The 27,401-nt window shown below is 39.5% G+C and overlaps 1 protein-coding gene across 12 annotated transcripts in view; it reads left to right on the top strand.

The window, feature by feature from the left end:
- Window positions 1–350: 350 nt before the first annotated feature.
- The window catches only part of LOC139934043 (serine/threonine-protein kinase TBK1-like), a 42,430-nt gene continuing 15,379 nt past the window's right edge, over window positions 351–27,401 (top strand). Inside the window, exons 1-9 of one of the 12 annotated variants that reach the window (XM_071928320.1) lie at window positions 351–531; window positions 19,415–19,549; window positions 20,387–20,527; window positions 21,136–21,265; window positions 22,858–23,039; window positions 24,032–24,189; window positions 25,079–25,192; window positions 25,887–26,066; window positions 27,014–27,213. In XM_071928320.1, coding sequence (XP_071784421.1) covers window positions 19,418–19,549; window positions 20,387–20,527; window positions 21,136–21,265; window positions 22,858–23,039; window positions 24,032–24,189; window positions 25,079–25,192; window positions 25,887–26,066; window positions 27,014–27,213 — 1,237 coding nt within the window. In that variant the 5' untranslated portion in view covers window positions 351–531; window positions 19,415–19,417. The other 11 variants (XM_071928314.1, XM_071928321.1, XM_071928325.1 and 8 more) reach the window with 11 other exon arrangements.

Raw genomic sequence — 27,401 nt, 5'->3', positions numbered from 1 at the left:
ACTTTTCATTGCTAAACAACCCCTCTTCAAGGTAATCATATTTCACCTCGCAGCCACGCTTGGGTTTTTACGCGGAACGAGACACCCGCTTTAACACAATAGGCCATTTCCGAGTTGCGCAATCATGGAGTTTTCCGGATTGCGTGTTGTTTACAAGCCAAGCGGGGATTCCCCGTGACGGCATACATCGTGCGTAATGCATGCACTCGCTATGTGACATTATGGTGACATTAGCCACACAGACGCTTCGCCTTATCTGACAGTTTTGGGGCTGTTTTGTTTTTGTTTTTATTATGATTAAAGTTCAGATTTTGACCTTATTATACATTACCGATTTACATACAATCTTGTGAACAAAACAAACTTTCAACATGGAATATAAATTACACGCTGAGCCGCGGTATGATAATCCTGTACATAATACCGTTTTCTTGCGTACAAATATTTTTAGAGTAAAGTTACTTAGTTACATGAGGTTTACTTTTTGATGGCGGCTTCCCGGTTCAGAGAAAATGAACAGCGACGACAAAGGTAAGAGCTTTGCCCTTGGTTTTTTCCATGTTAGGTGCCCAAGTGAACTCGAAAAGTTGCCACTAATAGTTACCACGCAAATTAGCTGATTGATTAAAACAAACCAGCAAGTCGTCCGATGGGTGAACGATGTGTAGGATCTTATTCGTTGATCATTTCTGAAATTCATTGTCGGATCACAGTTTGAGCCCCCTTGGATTTTTCCTAACAATGATTAATTTGCTGTTACTCTATTGATACTTCCTACATAGAACGGGTTTTTTTCCCACTGGAGTTAAAACACGTTCTGGGATTGTGTCAATTATTATTCCAATTATTATGTAAATACTGCAGCGAGTTTTAAACCAAATTTATGCTACTTCAAAATAAGAAATCATCAATTGGCAGTGATTGATTTTTCATAGAATGGAGTCCTTATCATCTTCCTCAAGATTATTTATGCAATATTTTCTTAAGTAAAAGCGACCCCTTTGGAAAATAATTTACCAAGAAGTGGTCGTGATTCTTAATGGATAATACATAAACGCTGTCACTTACGAGCAGAAAGCGTCTTACCTGCATGGTAACATATCGTAGGAGAGACGTCCTGCTAAGGACCGTCAACTTTATAATACTGCCGCAAAATCGCAAGCTGAGCTTCACCATCCTCCGAGCTCCTTGCACAATCCAGCTAATAAAACTCAGAAACGCATGCGCAGAGGTCACACTTTCCAGTCTATTCATGAGCTGTCACTCATCACGGGGGGGGGGGGGGGGGGAATCCCGATACGAGAAATTTTACAGACGCATTCAATTCCAGACCGTACAGCATCGTGAGTTGTTGTATTTTTCCTTCTTCCCACGGATTAATGTGCCTCAAAATCTGCAAATTATTTGTGCATTTTGTTCGGATACTATTCTGTGAGCTGCCAATGTGTTTAAGTGTAAGTATGATTTATAAGTATGAAGCTAAGCTATGTGTGTACTTATTGTTCCTTTGCGCTTTTGCAATTTAAAAATAGAAATGCTGCGAGGGACGGGATGATCACTATTAACTATAATGTTTTTGTGTTGGTTAACTTTGAATGTTTCTGATCGCAATTTTTGTATGTCGAAACAATGCTCGAGCTCCCATAATTGCAGATAGACCGTTTACTTCTGATGTTGATAATGGTGGACCAGAGGCAGTGCGCACAGTAGTAGGTTTGGGTACCGATTTCACGATCTGCGTGTAGACAGCCTGCAGTTTATTATGTGCTGATCATGTTTCAGGTAGATTTCTAAATGTTTTAGCAGCGTGTATTGAGCTACTTAGCATTACGATCTTGTCCGCTGCTGATGTCGCAGCGAAACCAAGTACATTCAGAGGGTTTCTGGAAAATACGGGGCAATTGTAATTAGGGCGGTTTAGCTGCGCGTTACGCGAGCAAAATGTGAACATAAACGTCGGGAAAAGAAATTGTTGTAAAAGTATCACATTTTAAACCATAGTTACCATTTCTCACGTCAGGTACGTGCAGACGTCGACGTCTTAACGTTGCGACGTTACCTAGAAACTAAATTACACAATTTTCCGACGTTCCCGTTCACGTTTGCTCGCGTCGTGCAGCTAACTCACTCACTCACCTGCTTGATGGAGCATTTGACTTTCCTTAGCTCTTCCATCGAGAAGGGGCCATCATCAATGCCAACGCTCTTGAGTATGTCTGCGATCTCCAAATCCTCACCAGTCACAGAAGGAGGATCTCCCAGCAGATTTCTGAAGTGGGTGAACCATGACTTTACGCGGTTTTCTGGCGTGTCTCCCTTGACTTGCCCTGCTTTTGACCTCTTCCTGCCACTGACCCCATTGACTAATCTCCATGCCTCACCATATTGCTTGCCCTCACGAGCTACCTCTACCTCCTTGATTCTAAGTGCCAACTCTTCCTCTCTCAGCCTTTCATACACGTCAAATAGCTGAGCTTTGGCCAACTTGAGGCTTTCCTCGAGCTGTATATTCTTGCTCCGGATGTAGGCATCATGTTGTTCCTCAACTATCTTTCGTGCTGCAACAACTTCTGGGTGATCAGGGCAGAATTGTGGCTTCTTTTTACTTGATTCACCTTAGGCAAGCTCTTCTTTGCCTCTAAGTTGGCCACGATGAAGTGCTGGTAAAGAGATGTTGCATCCTCCTCTCTTCTTAACTCTCCTCGCTCGTTCACTTCCTCCCCTTCTCCGTCTTCGTCTTCTCGTTTACTCCCAAGCACATGGAATCGATTAAGCACTACCACTGTGTGTACTTTGCCTGAAGATCAGGAGGGGAGGAAAACGCCTTCCAATCAACCTTCTCCTTGCAGCCTGTGGTCTTGGGTTGTCTTAGGCTAAGCCTAACTTGCATCGATACAACCCTGTGATCGGAGGTCACTGTCCTGAAGCTGCTGTATGCCTCAGCGTTTAGGACACTGTTGCGCCACTTTCGTCGAACAAGAATGAAGTCCAGTTGGCGACGGTCTTCTGTGGCTCTGTCTTCAAAAGTCCATAGTTTGACTCTTCGCTTCTGGAACAAGGTGTTGGCTGCAAGGAGGCTCTTTTCTTGGAGAAAGCTGACTAGAAGTTGACCATTCTGGTTTGAGTCGTCTGTGTGGTACGTGTTTAGCGAACGTCCTCTGGTCCAAGTCGGGTATTAAAATCCCAAAGCACAGCCAAAAAGTTGTGCGCTGGCACTGCCCAACAGCAACTCGGAGATTGTTGAAGCATTGCTCGACATCTGCCTCGCTGCTGCAGTTGTGTGGAAAGTAGCATACAATAACTGTTGTGACAGGGTTGCCATCAAACTCTGCTACAAGAACTCGTGGACTAACAGAGTGGATACCCCGCAGTGCAGCTCTCGCTCTCCGACTTAGCAACAGACCCACTCCTCCCTGAGCAGCATTTCTGGTGTTCCTCCAGGCAGATGAGGTAATTAAGTCCATCCCGCCTGTCTTGCTATACCTGATGTCTTAATGGACACGGCGGTGCTCCTGAATGCCCAAGACATCAATTCCGCACATCTTGCTACATGCTGCCATCTCCTCAGACCTTGACTCATCTCTTATTGTGAAGGCATTGAACGTTGATAGAATTATCGACTTCTTGCACTTCAAAAGGTGCTCAGTAGCCTTGGCTCTGAAGTCAAACTGATCCCTCCCCGAAGGGTTTAAGAACCCGTCGTCATGGAGCCCTGAAGGGCCTGGGGTGGATTTCACAAAGGTAGACCTAACTTAGGACTAGTCCTAAGCAATGCTAAGAGATAGGACTGGTCCTAAGTTATGACCAGTAACTCATCCTAACTTAGGACTGGTCCTATCTCTTAGCATTGCCTATAGGACTAGTCCTAAGTTAGTACTACCTTTGTGAAATCCACCCCAGGACCTTGGCCAGCTGCTAGGTTCCTGCGGACTCCCGCCGCTGGAAGTATAGGATTTGCAGTCGTGTGTGTATTCATCATGTTACCTTTCAATGCTGTAGTAACCTGGGGTCGCCGTCCTCCAGGCCCACTTGGCCGTTGGGGTGCAGAAGACCCTCATCCGCCCTAAAGACGCAAGTCACGCCTGCCGGAAAGCCGCCCGGCCACGGTGACACCATTTAATCCATAGCTGGAGTGGATTGGCTAACGGGTTCCGCCTGCCCGGGTTTGAAATCAGAGTTTACCTTCTCCTATGTGGATTGCCTCCCATGGCTGATGAGCCCCACCAACCCAGAGCTTTCTGGTTTTAAGGCGCCAGGAACCCGCCTTCACACATCTGCATTCTGTTATGAACAGGGATCGGCACAAGAAGCCAAGCATATAGGAGTTTGGTTAGGAGAGAGGCTAATTGGAAAGAGTGCAAAGGATGTGTCCCAATTGGAAAGAGTGCAAAGGAGAGCTACCAGGATGTGTCTCAAGCAACAAAGAGGTGTCATGTCATATGATAATAGACTCAAATCACTGAACCTGCTAAGCTTAGATGCCCGGAGAAACAGACTAACTGTTCTATTTACCATGAAATGTTTATTTGGACAAGTCAAATGCTCCGCAGTTACTTCCCTCACCCAAATCAATACCCGTCACTTGGACACTCTGACCTTCAACCATCACTTTGCCAGAACTCATTGCCTGAAGAATTCTCTAATTCATTCTTTCCCTCGTATCTGGAGTAGCTTGCCAACCGCCGTTAAGAACTCGGTCATTCTTGACTCTTGGAGGGGTTTTAACAACCAACTGTCTAGTTATTTCAATAATGATGTTTAATGCTTATTCTTTTTATTGTATTGGATTGTATTTGATTTGATCTGTTTTGACTTGATTTGATCTGTATTGATTTTTTCCCCCACTTAATGGTTATTTATTTATCTATTTTTGAAATTTTCTTTTGTTTGTTTGATTGATTAATTTATTATTTTTTATTTTTTATTTATTTATCTGTTTGTTCATTTAGCTACTTATTAATCAATTTATTTATTCATTCGTTCGTTCTTTTGTTTATTATTCATCATTTTTTTTTTTTTTTTATTTACTTAATTATTCCTTTATTTATTTATTGATTGATTTACTCAATTACTTTTTCATTTATTTATTCATTTATTTACTTATTTCTTTCTTTCTTTAATTAATTCTTTCTTTCTCTCCCCCTCTCCCTCCCTCCCTCCCTCCTTCCTCCCTTCCTTTATTTCTTTCTTTATCTACCTATCTATCCATCTATTCATTCATTCATGTATTAATGTAAGTATTTATTATTTATCTATTCTGTTTTTCTTTTTAAATAACTTGTTTAAATAGCTTCAATTGTTGTCGAGTTTGTTAGCAGCTCTTAATCTATCAAATATCTATCTAGTGCTTCAAATTTTGTAATAGTTTTACTCGAAGTATATATATTTATATTTGTTTATTTATAGTATCTAAGTGTTTATCATAGTGATTTTTTTATTTATACTCTATTCGAGGATTGGATAAGCAGGCTTTTGAGTCATAGTGTAGTAGTACGCTTTTGTTTATCCTGGCCGTCTTAGAATGGATTGTTGTCCCTTCCTCTTCCTTCTTCCACATCCCGTACCTGTTCTGTACCCTTTTGTCTAATCCCGCTCCTCTAGTTACCTTTTTTGAAGTCTTATTATCCTTGTTTTACTTGTATGTATTTGTTTTTGACACTGGCCGAATAAATAATAATAATAATAATAATAATAATAATTTGAGACGCTGACCTTATGGGATATTTCAGGGGGGGAGGAGTTGCTCAATTCTCCTCGCCAATCCCAGTCAGTCCTAACCCTTTGATCCTCGTGCAGCTAAACCTCCCTATTGCTTCCTCCAATGAACTATAAACAGTCAAAATAGACCTCAGCGCCCTCACTTAAGAAAAGGAAAGGCCGGAGGCACACCCGTAACCTATATTGAACATTCTGACGTCGCACTCTTGGCCCGTGAATATAAATACCATACTTGAGCAGTTGCGTCTAAAGAATCGTCCATTTTAATAATTAATAATAATAATAAGACTTGTATAATGCGCACATATCCACCCTGCTGGGTGTTCAAGGCGCAGTAAAACCAAAAACAAACAAAAACACAAAGAAAAACAGACACAACAAAATTATTCATTGAAAACCTGTGACATAAGATAAGTTTTGAGAAGAGACTTTGAGAAGAGACTTTGAGAAAAGACAAGATCGAAGATCAATGGTAGATGCGTGGCGCGGCTGAAGAATAAGACCTGTCGCCCCATGAGTGTCGAGACTTGGGTTCAATGAGGAGAAGCAAAGAACTTGATCGGAAATTCCTTGATGGAGTGTAAACTTGAAGCAGTTCAGAAATATAGTGGGAGCTTTGTGGACAATGAGCATCAGCTCTTGCCTTGTTTGACCCAAGTGAAGGCGCTTTGGTCTCAGAGCATGTGACGTGATATTATGTAATTGCAAGGGGTCTATTTGCCTGAACATCTGACGTCACACTTTGAGGCTCGTGAAGTTACGCCAGAGATCTGCCGTTGAGCCCACGTCCATAATCACGCCATTCATTGATCTGGGGATTCGCAGTTTAATCTGACGTACATGTAAACATGTGTATACATATACACCATTATATTCCTTATATTTGTAAAGACAGTGGACCAGTCTAGGGCAGGGTCAAGTATATCGAGCACATTCGAACTTGTTGTTGGGAATGTAATACTTAGACATACTAAATATGATAGTAAAATTAATTCAACAAAACCCGAAATAAAGCTTGACCGTACTTCCCGTAGGCCTATACTGAGATGAAGAAAAAACATTGAAAATATTGTGCCCACAACCTCCGATCACAAAACTGATGTAACGCTCGCTGGATACACGATGATAACCGCAAGATGCTTAACACCAATAGACCCTTCTCCCACGACACTGCACGTGTAACACTTTGCCTGGAATATCCACCTAATAAGGTGCACAAAGCTCATGAAAAGAAGAAACAATGTTTTCGGAGCCGGTTTAGGCAGGAGATTCTGTCTCCCGAAGAATCTGTCTCTCAAAACTCCAATACGACGAATTGTTGAGAAACAAATGTATCAAACAATAATAACGTGAAGTTTGTTGTTTGTTTAGATGATCTTCCCATCAAGGGAACTCGGCAAACTCCCCAGGGGGATATAAACACCAAGCTGGCAACAACCCATCTCTCTTATAGAAACATTGGTTTAACGTCTATGATTATGAATTACACAAATTAATCAAGAAATTGTGATTCATAGCTAGACGACAATATGTATTATTGTCATTGTGAAATCAGCGATTAGTTGGTCATTCGAACCCACAACCTTGTGATTGCAAAAACATTGTATCGTAATGCGACACACACAGTGAGATCATGGAGCTATACGAAATCCCATCATCACGACATCGGGAAGTAACAAAAATTGCGTTTTAAATCTAACATCATGATCCGTTACCATATACGGTGCGCTTTTGCCCAACATCCTCCTTTATAAGTAGCGGTAGCTATGAGAATAGGGTGTTGTGTTTTACGCTGATGTGTGGCGTAACGATTACCCATCAGTGGCGATTGGTTCTTGTTATACCGACTGAATTACATAATAGCACTTGGTGTCGTCACTGAGATATTAATATTCACGCAATCCGGATGTTTAAGGGAAGGCTCTTATCCGGGTTTGGAGTGCCTTTGCTGCTTTCCCAGAAAGTTGCAGGCATAACGGATAACGGAAGCGTATTCCTTTTATAATATCGGCTGCTCATTATAATCAGTGGATATCTGATATCAATAAAAGGGGTTTTCTGACCGTGTATTTCATCACTTTTCATGTACTACATTAAAGAGCAAAGACCGTTCACGCATTGTAACTTTGTTTCTAGTCCTGAAGATGATAATTTGAACCGTATACTAAATTGGACCCACCTTCACTCGGAACGTATAAAGTAAGTGATAATTAGATGGATAACTTATGTAGGCAAACAGAGAGAGTTGATGTCTAGCAAAACAATACACCTTTTCTTCCTCCATGGTTAAATTGACTTAAATTAATTCATTTATTATCATGTCCAAAACATGTAAGTCATTTTTCCATCCGCCGGCCGTAACACAATTCATAGAACTAACTATTAAATCATAGAATGTATTCATACAAATTGTCGTAAATGCTTTTTAACACTCTTAGACCGAAATACACAGTAAATAACAAAAACAAAATTATCGTACTTAAAATACGAGAACAAAATGTCACCCGACGCCACAATCTGACACGTTGAGTAGGCCTACAATGATAATAAAAATGTATTTCTTAGTTTTCATTTGTTTTTTTTACACATTATTTAACAATGTTCATCAATTGACCCAAATTATCATTAAAGTTAGATTCTAGGTATTATAGAATACCTTCTCTATGATATTATGACCTCAAACCTTCTTCACCCCTGACCCCTGCAGCATTTTGACAGAATAAAATAATGGCTTGGGCCCATGGCCTATTAAGAGCATTACTTTTTACTTGAGAAATTCGTTTCAAGTGTAAATTTTTCTTTCCATATTTTGGCGAACTGACGCGAAGTTTAATCTACTAGCCTACTAATGCAACATATACGGCGCGCACGTAACTGTTTTAAATATTTACAAATAAATTTGTGATCCAAAATGTTTCCACGAATGAACACCAACCGTGTTTGATGTAGCTTTGTTAACTGCACGATCAGGGCGCAATTTCACAGCTCTGCAAACCGCCGAATTATGCACTTCAAACACCATCTCCGCTTGCACGGCAAGCGGAGAATTTCTGCGCTAGATGTGTAAGGAAGTAGAATGCATAGTAATGTACGCACGCACACAAGCTAAAATTCCCCGTTACGGCCTACCAGTGAAATACGCTTGGCGTGAAGCGCAGAAATAATCACTGCTTCCGTAGTAAGCGCTGATTCTCTATTTACGGCAAGCGTGATCCAAGGCAACGTGTTCCTTTAACTACACCCGTCTTGACCAAACAGCGCCCTCTGTTGTTTATATTAGGCCCATTATACTGAATCATCGGTTTTCCACACAATTCAGTGTTTTGCATCATACATATATTTACAAAAGTAAAATAACAATTGTTTTACCAGAAACTTCTATAGTTGCATAACAGCAATGAAATTCTGTCCATCATTCCGTTTAAAAGAGAACGTTTCTGTAATCTAAAACCTATTACTGTTTGCCAGTCCCGACCAGCAGGCCGCTATATTCAGCCTACCCTACTGCTCACTTTGAAAAGTCTACTCAGTAAGTTGACACGCTTCATATTATTATTACTATCTAAATCTTAATTGTTTCGTCATTTAAAGAGCTAGGTTTGACTAGTAGATTTTATCTACTTGACTCGGTTTGAGTCTTATAATGAATTAAACTTGTAGAATAGGCATAGCATATTATTATTTTGTATTTTATATTGTTATTGAAAGCAACACGGAGTAGGTAAAAAATATGCCCACTTTCGTAAAAAACAAATCTATCGCTAAAAACATCATTAAAACAATAAAAGACACAACAAGAACAAAGAGAAGAAGAAGACATGGTACTCATTTCTTTAAAGGTTTCGGATGAACCCGGCACTCATCTTACCAACAGATTGTGTCTATGAATTTACGGAGTCCAACGCCAATACTATAATAAAAAAAGAACAAAAAAATGTAATTATTATGTTATGTAATTGTGATTGTTTTAAAGTATTTCGTTGTATGCTGGGACTGTCCTTAGAAACGTTTTGAAAATAATATTGCGATTTATTTTTATTTTTATGATGAGCGTTTTCATGTATTAGTTTCGATGATTTTATACATTATTGCTTTTACGAACTCCAATTGCCTTCTTGTCACTAAAAACAGTTTCAATTTAATGTCGACATCACTGATCAAGAAATTATGGGTGAAACAAAAGATGATAGTATTTTTCAAAGAGGGCCCTCCGTATGTTGGACAATAATTGAATCGTATACGAGCAGGATTGAAAACGTCAAATCCACACCCGGCCCATTATTGCCAACAGTCCCACACAAGTGGGTTTACACATGTTTTTATTTTGTTTTAACTCCGGTTTGTGCCATAAAAAATGGAGGGTGGTGGGTCTGTACCCCCATCGCTGACTGTGGCTAGAGTGCTTATGTCAGACGTTCATTTGGCAGCCGCCTTGTAAACCCAACACGTTTTGACTTGTCAAGATCACGAGGTTGATAATCAAATCTAAGCTTCAATTGTTAAATTGTACTTGTGCAACGATTGGTTCATAGTACGACTATAATGATTGCATCAGCTGACTGTAACACGTGGACACCATGTGTAGTTTCTCAGAAACCTTCTGCTGCCACATCATTCATAATTATCTACGAAACAATGCTCGCTATTATAAGGTTGACCTATTAAAACAGAATGACTATCAGTGGAATGACTGCGTATAGGCCAGTAGGGCCTCTATGAAGTAGTGTCATCAGAAAAGAATGCGATCTTCTTCTTCATGAACCTTTGCCCCTTGACCTACATTGTGACATTATAATCACGCCACGTCGCCTGCGCAATTTTAGAGTAAAACATGTCCTGCGTTTGAATTCACACTACTGATGTTGTTCGTAAATGAGGCAATGTGGCGTTTACGTGCAAGTTGAATCCTATAAAAAACAGTGCGTTCCGGTTGTTATAATTATGTGCTTATTTACTTATCAAAAATAGAGTCGGCACGTGATGATACGATCGAGTCCATTGTATAAAAAAAATTGTGTGTTCATCAAAACATCTGATGTTTCCACTTTGAAAGTGATGTCAACCAATATTATTCTCGCCGATTCCATTTTCACTCTTGTACATGAAGACATGTTTTTCTGTGGTTCCATTCAATGGCCCATTTAATTTCCAACTCTGAAAAAAGACCACATCGAAGGCGTGGAATTGGATAAGTATAACTCATAGAGCTATATATAGCTCTATGGTATAACTTCATGTCGCAGAGAGCGGTGCATGCAAAGTGCGGCACTGTATCGACTGCATGATCGCTTTGAATTGACTCCATAATACTCATTTTGTTGTACTCAATAGTTTTGTATTACCCGATTGCTTTCCAAGTTCTGTAGTGAACAATCCATATGATTCTCGGGTGGGATTCGAACCCGCAGCTGGTAACGCAAACAGTTATAAAAGTAATGACTTTTGATCTAAAGCGCGTTTGTTGTCCGGGATTGCGCTTTACTCATACAGTGTGGTCCAGGAGTTCTCATCGATGTTTAACAAAAACTGCACCTTTCTTAGCCCAAATTTTTACCAGTACATTCGGTGTATGTAATCCATGTATGTTTTCAATTCTATTGAGCTGTGTACACGGACGAGTGCACACGCGTGGATGATGACAATAGCCTATACATGATCTTTTGTACTAAAATGGTTAAAGCATGACGTCATCGTGGAACTGTTTAAAACTCGTGTGGAGGTCACTGCGCTATACTATGACTCTTCTGTTTCTCTGCCTTGCTCCTGTTCAGATGTGAATTTCCATTAATTCGTGTCATTCAAAAGAGATGACTCTAAAATACCACAGTATGACCGATGAAGGCAAAAAAAAAACATTATGCCTATAAAAAAAGCGGGAGATGGACTACTTAAAACAACAATCTCTGGAATGGAAAGTTTCCAAAGTTGGGTTTGAATGGAGGTCATCAGGGCCCAATTTCATTGAGCTGTTTACCTGTAAGCAAATTGTTGTGCTTACTGTAGCAGAAAAATGTGCGTAAGCATAAACTATACTTCACCATAATTTCTCAAGATAAGCAGAACATTTCTAGGCGAGCATGCACGTTCACCACCATGGATTGCATGGTTACGGCACTCGTGTGTTACCTCGGGTAAGCCAGCAGTTACCTCGCTTACGGTAAACAGCTTTATAAAGAAAATATTCTGCTCAAAGGCAGTGGACACGTATTGGTAATTACTCAAAATAATTATTATCATTTAAACCTTACTTGATTACGAGTAATCGGGAGAGGATTATAGTAAAAAACATTGTGAGAAACGGCTCCCTCTGAAGTGACCTATAGTTTTCGAGAAAGAAGCAATTTTCCACGAATTTGATTTCGACACCTCAGATTTAGAATTTGAGGTAATGAAATCAAGCATCTGAATGCACACAACTTGGTGTGACGAGGGTGTTTTTTCACAGGTACGCATAATGTTGAGCTACACCAACTGTTATGAAATAATGGCCCCCAAGGGAGAAATGACATCTTTCACAGGGTAGATCTAGTTCTATTTAAGGCGCGATTTTCCCCTAGCCGTCTCCTCTGCCGGTGCCATTTGCTCCCTCGGGTGTTCAAAATGGACCTAATAATAGCGTGTAACAAATGTAATTAAAATTAATTGTGTACTGTATCATAGGATCAAGATGTAAAAGTTTAACATTCATGTCCATTCAGTTTATCGCGTCAAGTTTTCCATGAACATAGAGTTTACCATGTCCCCTCAGGAAAACTGTACTCCGCGCTTGTATTGTATTCCTCATTCCTCAATGGTTAGTTAAGGGGAAACAATGGTTCCGCATAAAATTATTCATCCACTCTTATTAAAATTAAATTAAAGGCAGTGGACACTATTAGTAATTGTCAAAGAATAGCCTTCACAGTTGGTGTGTCTCAACATATGAATAACAAACCTGTGAAAATTTGAGCTCAATCGGTCGTCGAAGTTGTCACACGAAGTTGTGTGTATGGTTGATTTCGAGACCTCAAGTTCTAAATCTGAGGTCTCGAAATAAAATTTGTGGAAAATTACATCTTTCTCGAAAACTATGGCACTCCAGAGGGAGCCGTTTTTCACAATGTTTTATACCATCAACCTCTCCCCGTTACTCGTCACCAAGAAAAGGTTTAATGCCAATAATTATTTTGAGTAATTACCAATAGTGTACACTGCCTTTAAGTACAGAAGGTATACGTAATACGCAGCGGTTGCTGTTTACCGGTTGCAAAGCAACCAAACAATGGCATTGTAATTATCGGTCGGCACCGTTGGTGCTCAATGTCAAACTTGAATTTGAACCTGGAGCTTCATCTCTATGTAATGTATATTTATTTTAGAGACACATTTATTATTGTGCGCTTTTGAACATTAATATCGGACATTGGTCGCAATTTCTTCTTTACAAATAATTACCCGTCGAATGTAACAGTGAACGCCCCTTTTCTGTCATGTAAGTATAATTTGATTAGAACGAGCGCATGATTTTCGGTCACATCAAATTCGTTGTTTACGAATGTTTATTCCTTGTTCTTTTTCTATTTGGCAAAGCAGCCAATATCTCTAGTCTGAGATTCACACAATAGAAGATTGTGTTGTTCTGGTATAAGTAGTTGTGAATCGTGAATGGAGTAAATTATATTCGAAGGTTAAAGACAGTGGATGCTATTGGTAAGACCGGTCTTCTCACTTTGTTATATCAACGTTTGCATAAAGTAACAAACCTGTGAAAATTTGCGCTCAATCGGTCGTCAACGTTGCAAGATAATAATGAAAGAAAGAAAAAACACCCTTGTCTCACGAAGTTTTGTGTGTTTTAATGCTTGATTTCGAGACCTCAAATTCTAAACTCGAGGTCTCTAAATCAAATTCGTGGAAAATTACTTCTTTCACGAAAACTATCACTTCACAGGGAGCCGTTTCACAAAGTTTTATATTATCAACCTCTCCCCTTTACTCGTTACCAAGTAAAGTTTTATGCTGATAGTTATTTCGAGTAGTTACCAATAGTGTCTACTGCCTTTATAAAATATGATTTTGCACGATTGCTCATGGAAATTTTTTCTTCCATGGTTGTACCAATGTGACGGAAGTTCCTACTGTAAACTACTCATAATTTGAATATATTATTTCTAAAACTTTGTAAAGGTCTCTAAATCAAATTCGTGGAAAATTACTTCTTTCACGAAAACTATCACTTCACAGGGAGCCGTTTCACAAAGTGTTATACCATCAACCTCTCCCCTTTACTCGTTACCAAGTAAAGTTGTATGCTGATAGTTATTTCGAGTAATTACCAATAGTGTCTACTGCCTTTATAAAATATGATTTTGCACGATTGCTCATGGACATTTTTTCTTCCATGGTTGTACCATGGTATAATGTGAGCGAGCAGTCACTGAAGTTGTTTAGGCCTATTTATAGAGAGGTCAGGGGCCAACCATGACAGCAGAAGTGCAAACATTGTATTCAGGCGGGATGTATAGCCGTTAGGTATTTTTGTCGATTTAGGCGGGAAAATATTGGCATAAATGGCTGAAACTAACTATAATATCGTGAGTACGTATGCTGAGCATTATCGGAGGTGAGTAAAAAAATATGTAATTTTAATGACAAAAATCCCAACACTATTAAAAATTATAGTGTTGGGATTTTCTGTCAATTTTTTAATGTGCGATACATAGCAATTTTAGCATGTTTCACGTACTCTGTGTTGCAAGTTATTTCTGTCAAGTTAATTTTTAGGAAGTCGGGGGTGATAGGCTACTATGAATGAGACCCATTATCAAGAATCTTTTGGATCCATTTGGTCTGTGTGTGGTGATTATTAGGAAAGAAATGTGGACCGACGGAATCCGTTATCCATTCGATGACGCGGCATTGGGGTGGTGAAAAGAGAAGCATGCAGATGCGGTGCCTCCCAGAATATGTCAGGTATAGGGCATGCAAGCAGTTCCAGGCGATCTAGGCTAAATAAAAATATATAGAGAGAGAGAGAATCGTTACATTTGAATGTTCACAATGATTATTATCCAAAGTGGGGTCGATTTCACAAAGAGTTAGGACTAGTCCTAACTTAGGACTAGTCCTAAAGAGATATCAACAACATACAGCTAGTCCTAAGTTAGGACTAGTATACTCGTCCTAACTCAAGATAAGACTAGTCCTAACTCTTTGTAAAACCCACCCTAGGTCATGTAGGAAGCATTGCAGCAGTTTACTGAATTGCATCCAAGTTGCCTGTTTGCCTTCACCGTCCTCCGTTTGGTGACATCAGTCTCGATCATAGGCCCATCACTATCCCGTTGTAGGAAATACGTACCACACATTATATTGTAAGCCTGTATAAAATACTACCAGCATTACTCTGTGATGACTGTTGTTTGCTTATCACACATGACGTAGATTAGTCAGAACCACCGTGAGTTAAAGGAACACGTTGCCTTGGATCGGATGAGTTGGTCAAAACAAAAGCGTTTGTAACCGTTTTTTATAAAATGCATATGGTTGGAAAGATGTTTTAAAAGTAGAATACAATGATCCACACAAGTTTGCCTCGAAATTGCGTGGTTTTCCTTCTACTGTGCGAACTAACATGGTCGGCCATTTATGGGAGTCAAAATTTTGACCCCCATAAATGGCCGACGTGTTAGTCGACGAGGTAAAAGGAAAACCACGCAATTTCGAGGCATGTTTGTGTGGATCATTGTATTCTACTTTTACAACATCTTTCTACCCATTCGCATTTTATAAAAAACGGTTACAAACGCTTTTCAAAGACCAACTCGACCGATCCAAGGCAACGTGTTCCTTTAACGACTTTTTCCTGAATGTGAGAGAATATTGAAAGAAAAAAACTGACCCGTGTCGCAAAAGTTGTCGTGCTTTCAGATCGGTGCGAATTCAGACCCCAGCTGAGAGCGAGGTCTCGAATTCACTTTCAAATATTATATTCTATTGAGATGAGAAACGGCCCTCTGCATGGAGAAACGTAGTTTATATGAGAAAGAAGTGAATCATTAACGTGTTATACCATAGAGAACTGCTCTGTGGTTATAGCCTACATGGAGGTAAAATTCAACGGCTCTCAACTAATAGGTCGTTACTACAAGTTTGCTTACAATTATTATGTTGAGTATCGTGTGTCCAGTTAAAATTCCAGATTATTCTATCCTTGATGTAAAGGCCCACACACAGGTACTCACAATCACCAACTGTACTATCGTGTACAACATATTGCACCATTAATGTACCCATGTATGTAGGCGGTAAACATGTACATGGATTTACCATGTCATTGTAAGCGACAGGCAATGTGATCAATAATACCCCCCCCCCATTAATGACGTCATTACTTCCCATAGGCGCGACAGACATTTTGTCTGAAGTATAACATTGCCATCCGCAAGAAATCCTCATTAGCAATCCGTCTTAGTTTGTTTTCTTACCATTTGCTATACAGACACTTCCGTATAAATTGATTTAGAAGGGGCGGGGGAAATCCCATTTTAAGAGCACTATATACGAGTACGACAGTATTTTTATGTACAGAGAAAACAAAATTTGGCATGCGGCGGTTTAAAATGATCAGTTTATCCAAATGGCAAATCAACGCCACTGACGGTGTAAATAATCGCTATGATTTTTTATAGAGCTGAGGATGGAAAAAATAACATACCCCGTGACATCACTGACCGCGGGAGGAACTAGTTCAGCCTCTTAGCCGAAACTTCGTTGGGGCCCACGAGTCGCTAAGATCAAGAGTCCCTTTATTCTATAATAAATGGTCATCCCGCCCTGACATAAAGTGTCCACCCGCACACGGCCGTAGGGCCCAATTTCATAAAACACGTATAGCCCGAAAACTAATCGCTTAGTTTGAAATTTCTTCATTGATAAAAACAGGATTACACAACCAAATTTACATTGCAACTATACTGGTATTCAGCTGTTGTTTGATGATCATGGAAATCACGTGGAAATTTGGTTGGTAATCCCGTTTTTATCAACTTAAGGAAGAAATGTCAAGCTAAACAAAATGTTCGTTCTTACAAGTTTTATGAAATTGGTTGTGATAAAGGGACCGGGGCTGCGCCCCCTCTCAGCGATAACTCATGGGTACAAAAATAGCCTCTCCCCCCGCAAACCTGGTGGGAGTGGACCTCCACCCATGCATGGAGGAAGGATTTGGGTGAATGGTGTTTGCGTTTATATGAACAAGTACTATGTTAGAAAACATGGGTGACGAGTTTCTCCCAACTGGGGATGACAATTCTGTGTGAGTTACATTCACAATGAGTACAATCTTCCACTCAAGCACACAGATGCCTTGAGTTGTAACCGTCCGTACGTAAAACTTCTGCATGATGGCCGGACTGGGAGGGAGGGGGTATAATGACGGCATATATAAGTGTCTTTTCATGAGTCCTACCGACATAGAACTGTTTTTCTCTGTAATGAAATACTACACGTTTCACAGTTGAGACAAGAACGGTAAGTGCACGTTCATTGAAAATTCTACGACCATGTGAAACAAAACCTCTACGATGGTTGCTATAATAAGAATGTTTCTCTCAGAAAGTGCTTATTTTAAATAACGGTTGCTTTCTGCCGATCCGATATTCAGTGCTGCAGACTAAAGAAAGCAAAACAAAGTAACTCGTTGTAAAAGCACCTATAATTTGAAAATGGTTACTGATCGTGTTATGATAATGCGTGCAACGGGGTAACTATGCGCCCCAAGAGTCGCTTATTATACATTTGTGGGAAACAAATCTGGAAAAAACATGTTCCAGCAAGCTATTCTTTTCAATTATTTTTACCTGAGAATTTGAAAAGATTCATGTTGATCAAGTCGATATTAGTCTAGATTAATTGTATGTGCGCGTCGTCAGCGTGCAGCATGGCACAAAGAGATCAGTGATTGAAGGACTAGGTTGCCAGTTTATGATGCATAGACGGTCAAAAGGAAGGCAAAATCTGTGATGTTTGATCGAGTGCAAGCAAGCAAATGCTGGGTAGACGGAAAAGGAGACCCAGTAGAGGACCCTACGTCATCACCGTAATATGAATAAAACATTTAGGTCAGGTCATTCCCTAACCCTAACCCTAACCCTAACCCTAACCCTAACCCTAACCCTCTTTGCCTCGATTTAAATTTGACATCTGACCCGACACCAAACATGAATTATGCATATCATGTTTTATTATTTTATTCACACGACCAAAGCTATGACGTCTCCTTTTCCGTCTACCCAAATGGTAATTTGCTGTGCATGAATTAGGCCGGTTTGCTCGTGGAATGCTCGGTACGTGTATTAAAACGTGGTCATAAATCTTTAGTTTCATCACGGAGGCGGAATACTCCATGGTTTCATTTCATCGGTTGTTTTATGGGCCCCCCTCCAACTCCATCACCTTGTGCTCTGTATGTTATTTTGCTTGTTGTCCGTAGTTTATATTCTTCTGCCTTTGCTTGTAAGTAGTATTATGTATTACTTCATGTATTATTATCATTATTCCATTTGCTTGTAAAACCATGGAGGAAGTCCTTCCTCCATGGTAAAACATAGTTCTTTATTCACTGCTAATTGTTTTGTTTATTTGTTTGGATTTGGAAATAAAGTGAATTGAATTGAAAATGTATGGTAAAACACTTGGCAAAGACACATTGTTTATTTTGGTGTATGAATATACGTACCTGTATATCCATGGTGTATGCATTTGCAGACCCTGCATCTGTTTATAGTATTTGTACTGTACAAACGCCTGGTGTGGCTATCCCGTACAGATGTGTATCATTCATAGATTATTACTCATAAAAAATAGATGTATACGATTTGAGACAGTCACTAAAGTACTTGGAATCTGCAATGTGTACTTTGTGTAGTTTATTTATTGCTCCATCCCCCATGCATGATTGATGTTGCAACTACATGTAGGCTATGTATAGCTGCAAGATTTCAGCTACATGATTAAATAAAATGGCCACACGATCTCTTATATTTAAACTAAGGTCAACATAAATGATTAAATAGCCTCAAAGGTACAATTTTAGAATAGGGCCACTCCAGGGAATAGGGTTAGCATCGTTAGGGTTAGGGGTAGGCTAGGGTTAGGGGTAGGCTAGGGTTAGGGGTAGGCTAGGGTTAGGGGTAGGGTTAGGGTTAGGGTTAGTTAGGCCATTAGGGTTAGGGCTGTCGCTGAGTGAGGGCCTGTATAGTTACTCCGCCACAAAAATTCATCACACCAGATATAAAGTGCATGCTCTTGAAAGGAAGTATAGTCCGATCATGTCCTTACTCTATGGTCCGATGTTGTATTTTTTCTTGCATAATTATTTCTAAATCTAAGTTTCACTTTCACCATGCAACTGGCAACAGTTTCAAATCCTACTCATCCATAGTACATGATGTTTACCATGAACATAAGTTGAATTGTACTGTATTGTACCCTCCCATTGCAAAGTGATTTGCACTCAAAAGTGGTGGAGGAAGTACTTGTGGAGGAAGTACTTCTGAAAAGTCTTACAATAAATATTTACGTAGTAACGCCTAACCTATTTTTAGAAACCAGTGACAAACCGAATTTAAAATGTTTAATCAGAACTCTTTACTCTATAAATGCAGTCAACATTTTGATTGACGTATCCTTTGATTGATTCAATTTTCCTGTGCAGGACATGTTTTCAGACAACTATCCCCCAGCGCAACGTGAACCAAAGCAGCTGCGGAGTACGCTGTCTTATATCTACTACACAGACGATAAGAAAGGAGAAGGCGCTACTGGGAGTGTATTTGGTGGCAGAGAAAAGGTAGGCCTATACATTGGGTAGTAGTAAGTAGAGAAGATTTGTTGCTGTCAAAGCATCTTTGTTTTTCATTGACTAAAGCCAGGAATTCAAAGCAAATTTGATGGGAACTTGATGTCACAATGTCACTCCTTTTGCACCGATATTTGCAAGTAAGTTGAGCAGAGTAGAACTGCTGCGAATTATTCATTTCGCATTCACAGGAAGTATGAACCGGGCTATAGGGTAATCCCTATTCCACGTTTCTGATAACATTTAGCATACAATAGCGAGAGCCATTCTTGACAACTAGAAATGTTTTATTATTATTTTACAAAGTGGAGCGGGTTTGTTTTTCCAACTTTTCACCATGTTCACCTGATTTTATTTTGTGTCCAAATTTCATAAAACGCACACAATTTTGTATTACCGCAGCAGCCTAATTTTATTCCAATTTCTTCCCCATCCTCTTGTCGAGCAATGCATAATCTTAAAATTTGTGTATGACAGAGACTTGCAGTTGCAGAGGCTTCTCCTGCCGTATAAGCCTGTTTTAACTATAGGGCCTAAGGTCCAGTGATGCCAACTTGCTTGCCGTTCCACCTTCCAGTTCCAGGTTGAAAGCTTATGGAGAAAGAAGTTTCTGGGTTGCAACCCCGCCTGTGGAACGGCTTGCCTCTCACCCTTAGATCACAACCTGACATTGTCTTCATTCAAATCCAATCTCAAAACTTACCTTTTCAGTCAAGCCTACCATTACTTTTTCCCGTGGTGATATTTTAGCGCAGTGAATAGTTTTGTCTAGATACCAGCGCTTTAATATAAGATTTGTTATTATTATTATAAATATTAATGCTACAGAAATCTGGCGAGAAAGTTGCGGTCAAGGTTTTCAACAATGTGAGCTACAGACGGCCCGGCAGCGTGCAGGACAGAGAGTTTGATGTCCTCCTCAAACTCAAAAATCCAAATATTGTGAAGCTCCTGGCTATTGAAGAAGACGTAAGTACCTGAAGTACTTTGATCTTGTTGTCCAATGCATTGTCCAATACCCATCAGAAGGACAAGACGATGTTATTTATTTGATTTATTTATTTAAAATGATATTTAACGAGGGTAACCCATCCAGCACAGCTGATCATTTGGGGCCCTCACATTATATACAATATACATCAAATATATTTTAATACAAAAAGTGACAAGACTTGGTAGAAGGTCTGTAAAAAAAGGAAAATATGTTTTGCATCTTCCTTCCGATCAGACAAAGTTCAAATCTTATTCTTAAAATTAAAATTAAAACTTTGTTCAGAAAAATGTTAGCCTACATGACGAAATATTTTTATGCTGGTTAAAGTTTAGACTTACCACTGTTTATCTAAGTCACTGGCTTGTCTTAATGCTAGTAGGAAACTGTCAGGAAGGTTTTCTCATGTTGATTCTGGGTCTTATTAAAAAATTATTCTAGTCCAGTAAACCTCTGTGAGTATCAAGCCCTGTCGTGGATTCCGCCTTCCACTCCCCCCAAATTCCAGCCCTATAATGGTAGATCTTCTACCAACCGAAAGGTGTTCAATATTTAAACTTGCATTTTGTTGTGGTTTACTTTGCAGCAAATATCAAAGGAGAGAGTGATTGTGATGGAGCTTTGTACAGGCGGGAGTCTGTTCAGCGTCTTGGACAGACCAGAGAACTCCTTTGGAGTACCGGAGGAAGAGTTCCTCATTATCATCAGGGATATCAGTAAGTCACTCCCATGCTTCTTTAAAATAGATTACTGTTTTGGATTGAAGGATAAATCATACTTGAAGTATGAGTATGCATGGACTTAAATTAAATAGAGGTGCAGACTACAAATATTCTTGATTCTTCTGACAACACCAAGGCTACTTTTATTCACTGTCACATCAGCCACAAGCAAGAGTACAGGTTGGACAACATAAACCTCCGCTCATAAAGTAGACCTGTATACATTTACATATTTTTCAACAATACTCAGACACAGTTTGCTAACAGACACCGTCACTGAGATTTTGGTCACACCTAACCTGTCGAAAATTGTAATATTTGGCAAGGGAGGTGGATGCCAAACACAGGGCGAACCAACTATATCATACACAACTTGAACGTGGACAAACAAATCAGCTATTTGTTTTCTTTCAGGTTGTGCAGAACACTAACCCTTCCCCCCCCCCCCAAAAAAGAGAAAACAACCCCCAAATATCAACACTTAACACATGTAAAGTTGTACCTTGGCCCCCTTGCTGTCACCTATAGCATCCATGAAAACAAATAGACTGCCTAGATCATCGAAGGGTAAAACTGGGGGAAATCCCATATTTATAACTTGGCCTTGTGCTTTGTAATAAACCATACATGTGTAAAATGAAACAGCGAATGTTTTGTGTTACATGTAGGTGCCAATGGATAAGGAAGTGTAAAGCATTATAGTAGACCTACCACCTGTTGGGTTCGGCATGACAATTTCTTTCAGTTTTTTTCTTTTGTATTCGCCTGCAAGTTTGCTTGAAATGTAAAACTGAGTTCTCTAAAGTCGTTCACTATGGCAGATAAAACAGGGTGTCAAAATTTAAAACAGGGTGCCCCAAAAATCATCGACCCAAAACTCATTTGGAAGAGTGTTTGACAACAGTTTCTTCTGAACTAGAACAAGCAGCTTGCGTATCCGCCCAAATTTTGTGTATATTGGCCCGCAAGTTTGCTAGATATGTAAAAACTGGGTTCTCTGCATTGTTCTATGGCAGATAAAACAGGGTGTCAAAATTTAAAATATGGTACCCCCAAAAACATTGACCCAAAACTGATTTAGAAAAGTATTTTATAACAGTTTCTTCTGAACTAGAGTGAAGGTCAAAAACAAGTTTGCAACTTGGACCGCATTTCCAGAGTCAAAAATCTCATGCCTAAAACTGACTTAAAATTGAAAAACCAAATTGTCAACAAAATTTTAAACAGAGTAAACCTGTGGTTTTCCTTGAGTTCCCATCCTCGACAGCAAACTCAACAAAATCAACAAATGTTACACTGACTCTGACAATTTATCAGATTTTACCTTTCTATCTCTCAATGCAAAATAGAGAAGTTAAAAGTCTCCCAAAGTGTCAATTACAATTAACTTCCCAGGCATTGAGCTTTGTCCTTGGAAGGGGCACGGTAATATTCCTCTGCTTATTCTGGGCACTTCTTTAGAATCTCACCAAGGGCACCACACCAAAAGCACAGTGCATCACGGCAACGGGTCTCTTACGAGGCCTGCATTTCAAATTTGCATTTGATTTTTTTTCATCCTGATTATTTTTTTTCGTTGATTGTAGGCAATGGTATGAAACACCTTCAAGACAAGGGAATCGTTCACCGTGATTTAAAACCTGGGAATATAATGTGTTGCCGTGGACCTGACGGTCGTTCAGTGTACAAATTAGCCGATTTCGGGGCAGCCCGTGAATTGGCTGAAGGTGAGAATTTCGTCAGCTTGTACGGGACTGAGGAATACCTAGTAAGTTATGGATTCAAACAAGTTTTTCTTCAAACTGCAATTTTGTTGACAAGGTTTTTCGGTGTCAAATCTGTTACAACCTATTGTTGTTGTGTGTCTTATTGTGATTGTTTATTGTTGTTCACTGTGGCTTTTCCTAGACATTGCTGCCTTCAAGCATAAACTTGTCTTTTTTTTTCTTGGCATTGCTTTGCTCGTGAGTTTGTATCATGTTTTGTTAATAAAATGATTTTACCATATTAAATTTGTATAATTTGTCTGTGGAAATAACTGTTCCATTGATTTGAATTGTATTGACTTGACTTGACTTGACTTAAAGAACTTGCATCTTCATCAAAAGACAGTCATCATTTTATATTGTTTTAAAACAGAACAATTATGCCAAAGTATCTTCATTTTTTTTGTTTGTTAAACACTGTTACAGATTGTGTCTGTGTACATGCTTTCTAATCCAATGTACATGTATGCAGTGCGATGACTTGGTTATAAACCAAGTAAAAAGCAAAGTTAAAACAATCTCTAACAAACAAGTTAAAATTATGTAGCAAAGAACAAGGGAGGGAGTGAGGAGGAAAAATGAGATGTTGAAGACACTGGACACCTTTGAAAATTGTCAAAGACCATTCTTCTCACTTGGTGGAACTTAATTGGTCGTTGAAGTTGCGAGATAACAATGGAAAATTTACACCCTTGTTACACAAAATTGGTGCTTTCAGATGCTTGAATTTGAGACCTCAAAAATCAAATTCTGAGCTTTTGAAATAAAATTCAAATATTTTAGTCACTAAAATATTTGAAGAGTGAGAAATAACTTCTAACTCGAAAACGACTTTACTTTAGTGGGAGCCGTTTTTCACAATGTTTTATACTATCAACATCTCTCCATTTATCGCTAACTAGTAATATTTTACGCTAGCAATTATTTTGAGCAATTACCAACAGTTCCCGGTGCCTCTAATTAAGACTATTGTTCTCTCATCCATTTCTTTCAGCATCCAGATATCTACGAGCGAGCAGTCCTTCGAAGACCACTCATGAAGACGTTCACTTCCTCGGTAGATCTGTGGAGCATAGGAATCACGCTATTTCATGCAGCATCTGGCATGTTGCCGTTTCGACCATTCGGTGGCAGGAGAAATAGAAATACAATGTGAGTTGAAACAACTTCCACGAAACGGTAGGATTAATCCTATTTCCGGTTAGGAAGAGTAACCCATCCTAACTTACATGTAGGATGGGTTAAATGCCTCCTAATGTCTTTGGATACGGAACTGCCGGCGATTTCACAAAACTCTTCCTAACTTAAGACTAATCTTAGGACTTAAAACAATCCCAACACTGCACTGTAGCATGCAGACCTTAAGATTAATCCTAAGTTAGGACGAGTTACTTGCCTAAATCGAGATAAGATGAGTCCTACTGAACTCCTAAGTCCTAAGATAAATCCTAAGTTATGAAGAGTTTGGTAAAATCTGCGGCTGGGCTCTCGGTGGCAGCAGACTTACCAGGGAAATCTATGTTATGGTGCTCGGAACTCTGTAAACAATGGAAATTAACCTGGTTAGTCTGCCGCCACTGTACATGTAGCATTCAAAAGTCTCACAATCATTCATTCGTCACTTCAAAACATACCACAAACATTTCAAGAAAAGCTGCCAGGGCTCAAAATCAAAGTTAAACATTTTGCCAGTTAATGCACAGGCTTTGTGTCTTTCTTTTGAGTTATAATAGCCCGTGCTGGCAAAAGCTCAGCTATTTTTGTATACAAAATGTACTTGCCAAGGACATCGGGGTGCTTCCAGCTGATCTCCCCAACTTAGGGATAGACAAGAATGGACATATCTCTACACGATTTCGACCTCGGTCGACTAGAGAGAGAGTGAGAGAGAGAGATATGTTGAACTTCGTTTTCTTGTTTGGATAGCTGGTCTCGTGAACAAAGTCCTGCATTCTTGTGGATTCAACAGCCCCAATCGATCAATCCATTAGTGATGTAGCAGTATTTTTAAACTCCTCGCTCTTGATTTATGCAATATTAGGCACAAGATGACCACCATGAAGGCATCAGGAATTATTTCTGGCGTTCAGAGGGACTCAGAAGATGGTCCGATCACATGGAGTCGAGAGTTGCCAATGACAACACAGCTCTCACAGTAAGCAATCATGTAGTCTGTTAGCGTTTTTCTTAAACATCAGGCCCCACTTTCATAGAGCTGCTTATAAGCAGAAAATATCGCTTAACATTTGTCTGCTAAGCAGAAATGAGCAGGATACCAATCACAAATTGTGTATGTGGCATGGTAGTTGTTTATAACCATGTTCTGGTTAGCACAATTTTGTTGTGCTTAGTCATTGTTTGTGCTTAAGCAGCTCTTTGAAAGTGGGCCCAGGGCTCTAACTTGGACCACAGCTCCAAGGCCAGTAGTTTTAATGCCAGGCCAGTAAACTTTTGAACGTATAAGTCCAGTGGACAATACCTCACTGTGTTACATCTTGAACGCAAAATAGTTATGTTCACACATTGACTTTTGAGTCTGATAAAAAACCTATCACCCTCATATGCCCACGGCTTGAAAATGTTGTAGCCTCATCCTAGGCAAATCAGCTTCTCAGCTGTGTGTAAGGATCATAAGCCTCTTAAATTGTTTATATATTTATTTATTTTGACTACTGCAATCGAAACAGGCAACAGTTTATTGGGGTTTTTTTCTTTGGGGGTGGGGGGAGCTGGGTCACAGTGCTGACAGTATTTTAGATGGAAAGATTCGCTTCACAATGAAGATAATCAAAATTTACTTCCTTTTTGGGGATAAAAATAACCTGTACTTTACCCTTAAATCTACCCAGAGGTCTGAGATGTCACGTGGAAGAATTGCTCGCAGGGCTTCTGGAGAGCGACGTCAATAAGATGTGGTCCTTTCAAACGTTCCATGAGTTCGCCCAGTCCCTCGTGAATAAGACTGTGCTGAATGTGTTCCACGTTACAACGTCACAGCTTCTTAAAGTCTACATCAATCCTACACATTCGTAAGTTATTGGAATTTTTGCTCGTCAGTTCTTAAATGGTCTGTATGGTTCAACCTGCTTGCTCTAGTTATCGTCAAGAGACTGTGATGTCAAAACACTATTGGAGGATGGAAGAAACTTGAGTGCAGATGAGTGATATCTCTTTGTTGCAGTTTCATCATTGTTAGGTAACAAGTCCCTAGGGAAGTTTGGCTGAAATACCTTTGTGGTTTGTTGCTTGATATTTAACATTAAATAGTCGCATCCCCTCAAGGTGATCCCCTGCCTGCCGCTTCTCATGTTGTATCTTAAACTTTGGTGTGATCCCTGGCTACACTGCAGCTTAAAGCCATTATACACTTTCGGTACAGAAAAAAAAAAAAAAGTTCACAGATTTACAAATTATTTACAGGGTTTAAGACTTCTCTGAAATATTATTCCATAAAATGCTTTACTTTTTGAGAAAACATTAAAACAATATCAATTCTCGTAGCGAGAATTACGGATTTATTTTAAACACATGTCATGACACGGCGAAACGTGCGGAAACCAAGGGTGGGTTTTCCCGTTATTTTCTCCCGACTCCGATGACCGATTGAGCCTAAATTTTCACAGGTTTGTTTATTTTATAATATGTTGTGATTTAGGTTGTGGGACTTGGACAATACTGTTTACCGAAAGTGTATAATGGCTTTAACGGTTCTATGGCTTCTAACTTACTGGCAACCCGAACAAAGATATTGACTGTTTTAGGCAGACTGCCAACATAGGGCTGAATAACTCAGTTGTTAGAGCGTCGGCACGTTAAACCGGAGGTTGTTGGTTCCAGTAATTTTTTTCTTTTTTTCAAACCCAAACCATTATCATTACGGTAAGACAATAAATATGGTTTCACTTTTTCTACTAAAGGAATTAGTTTTTCTGAGTAAAATTATTACACATTCTTTTCGTTCATTATTTGAATTCAGATTTGCAGAGTTTAAGGAACACATAGCGATGCAAACCTTCTTGCAATCACAGCAACAGATCCTTCTATTCAACGGCGACATTTTTTATCCGGACGCATCACTGCGTTGTCAGGCATTCCCTGAAACATCCATCACCAACCCCATCTTGCTGTTTGGCAATACTTTTGACGGCACAGTATCACCTGTCATCACTGCATCACGTATGTGTTTGTTTTTGTTTATTGATAAATACTAACAACTGTCCCCTGTTGAGCTATTTGCCTTATTTTAAGATTCAATTGAAATGGAAGTTTGGCTGAAGTTTCCACAAGAACCTGCTGTAGGGCAGAGTGTATCGGTGACAAAAACCAGAGCTGATTTTGTCTCACAGCTTGAAACTATAGATATT

The sequence above is a fragment of the Asterias amurensis genome, chromosome 2, assembly GCF_032118995.1.
Source record: "Asterias amurensis chromosome 2, ASM3211899v1".
NCBI classification, from domain to species: Eukaryota; Metazoa; Echinodermata; class Asteroidea; order Forcipulatida; family Asteriidae; genus Asterias; species Asterias amurensis.
This window is presented reverse-complemented; position numbering and strand designations above follow the sequence as displayed.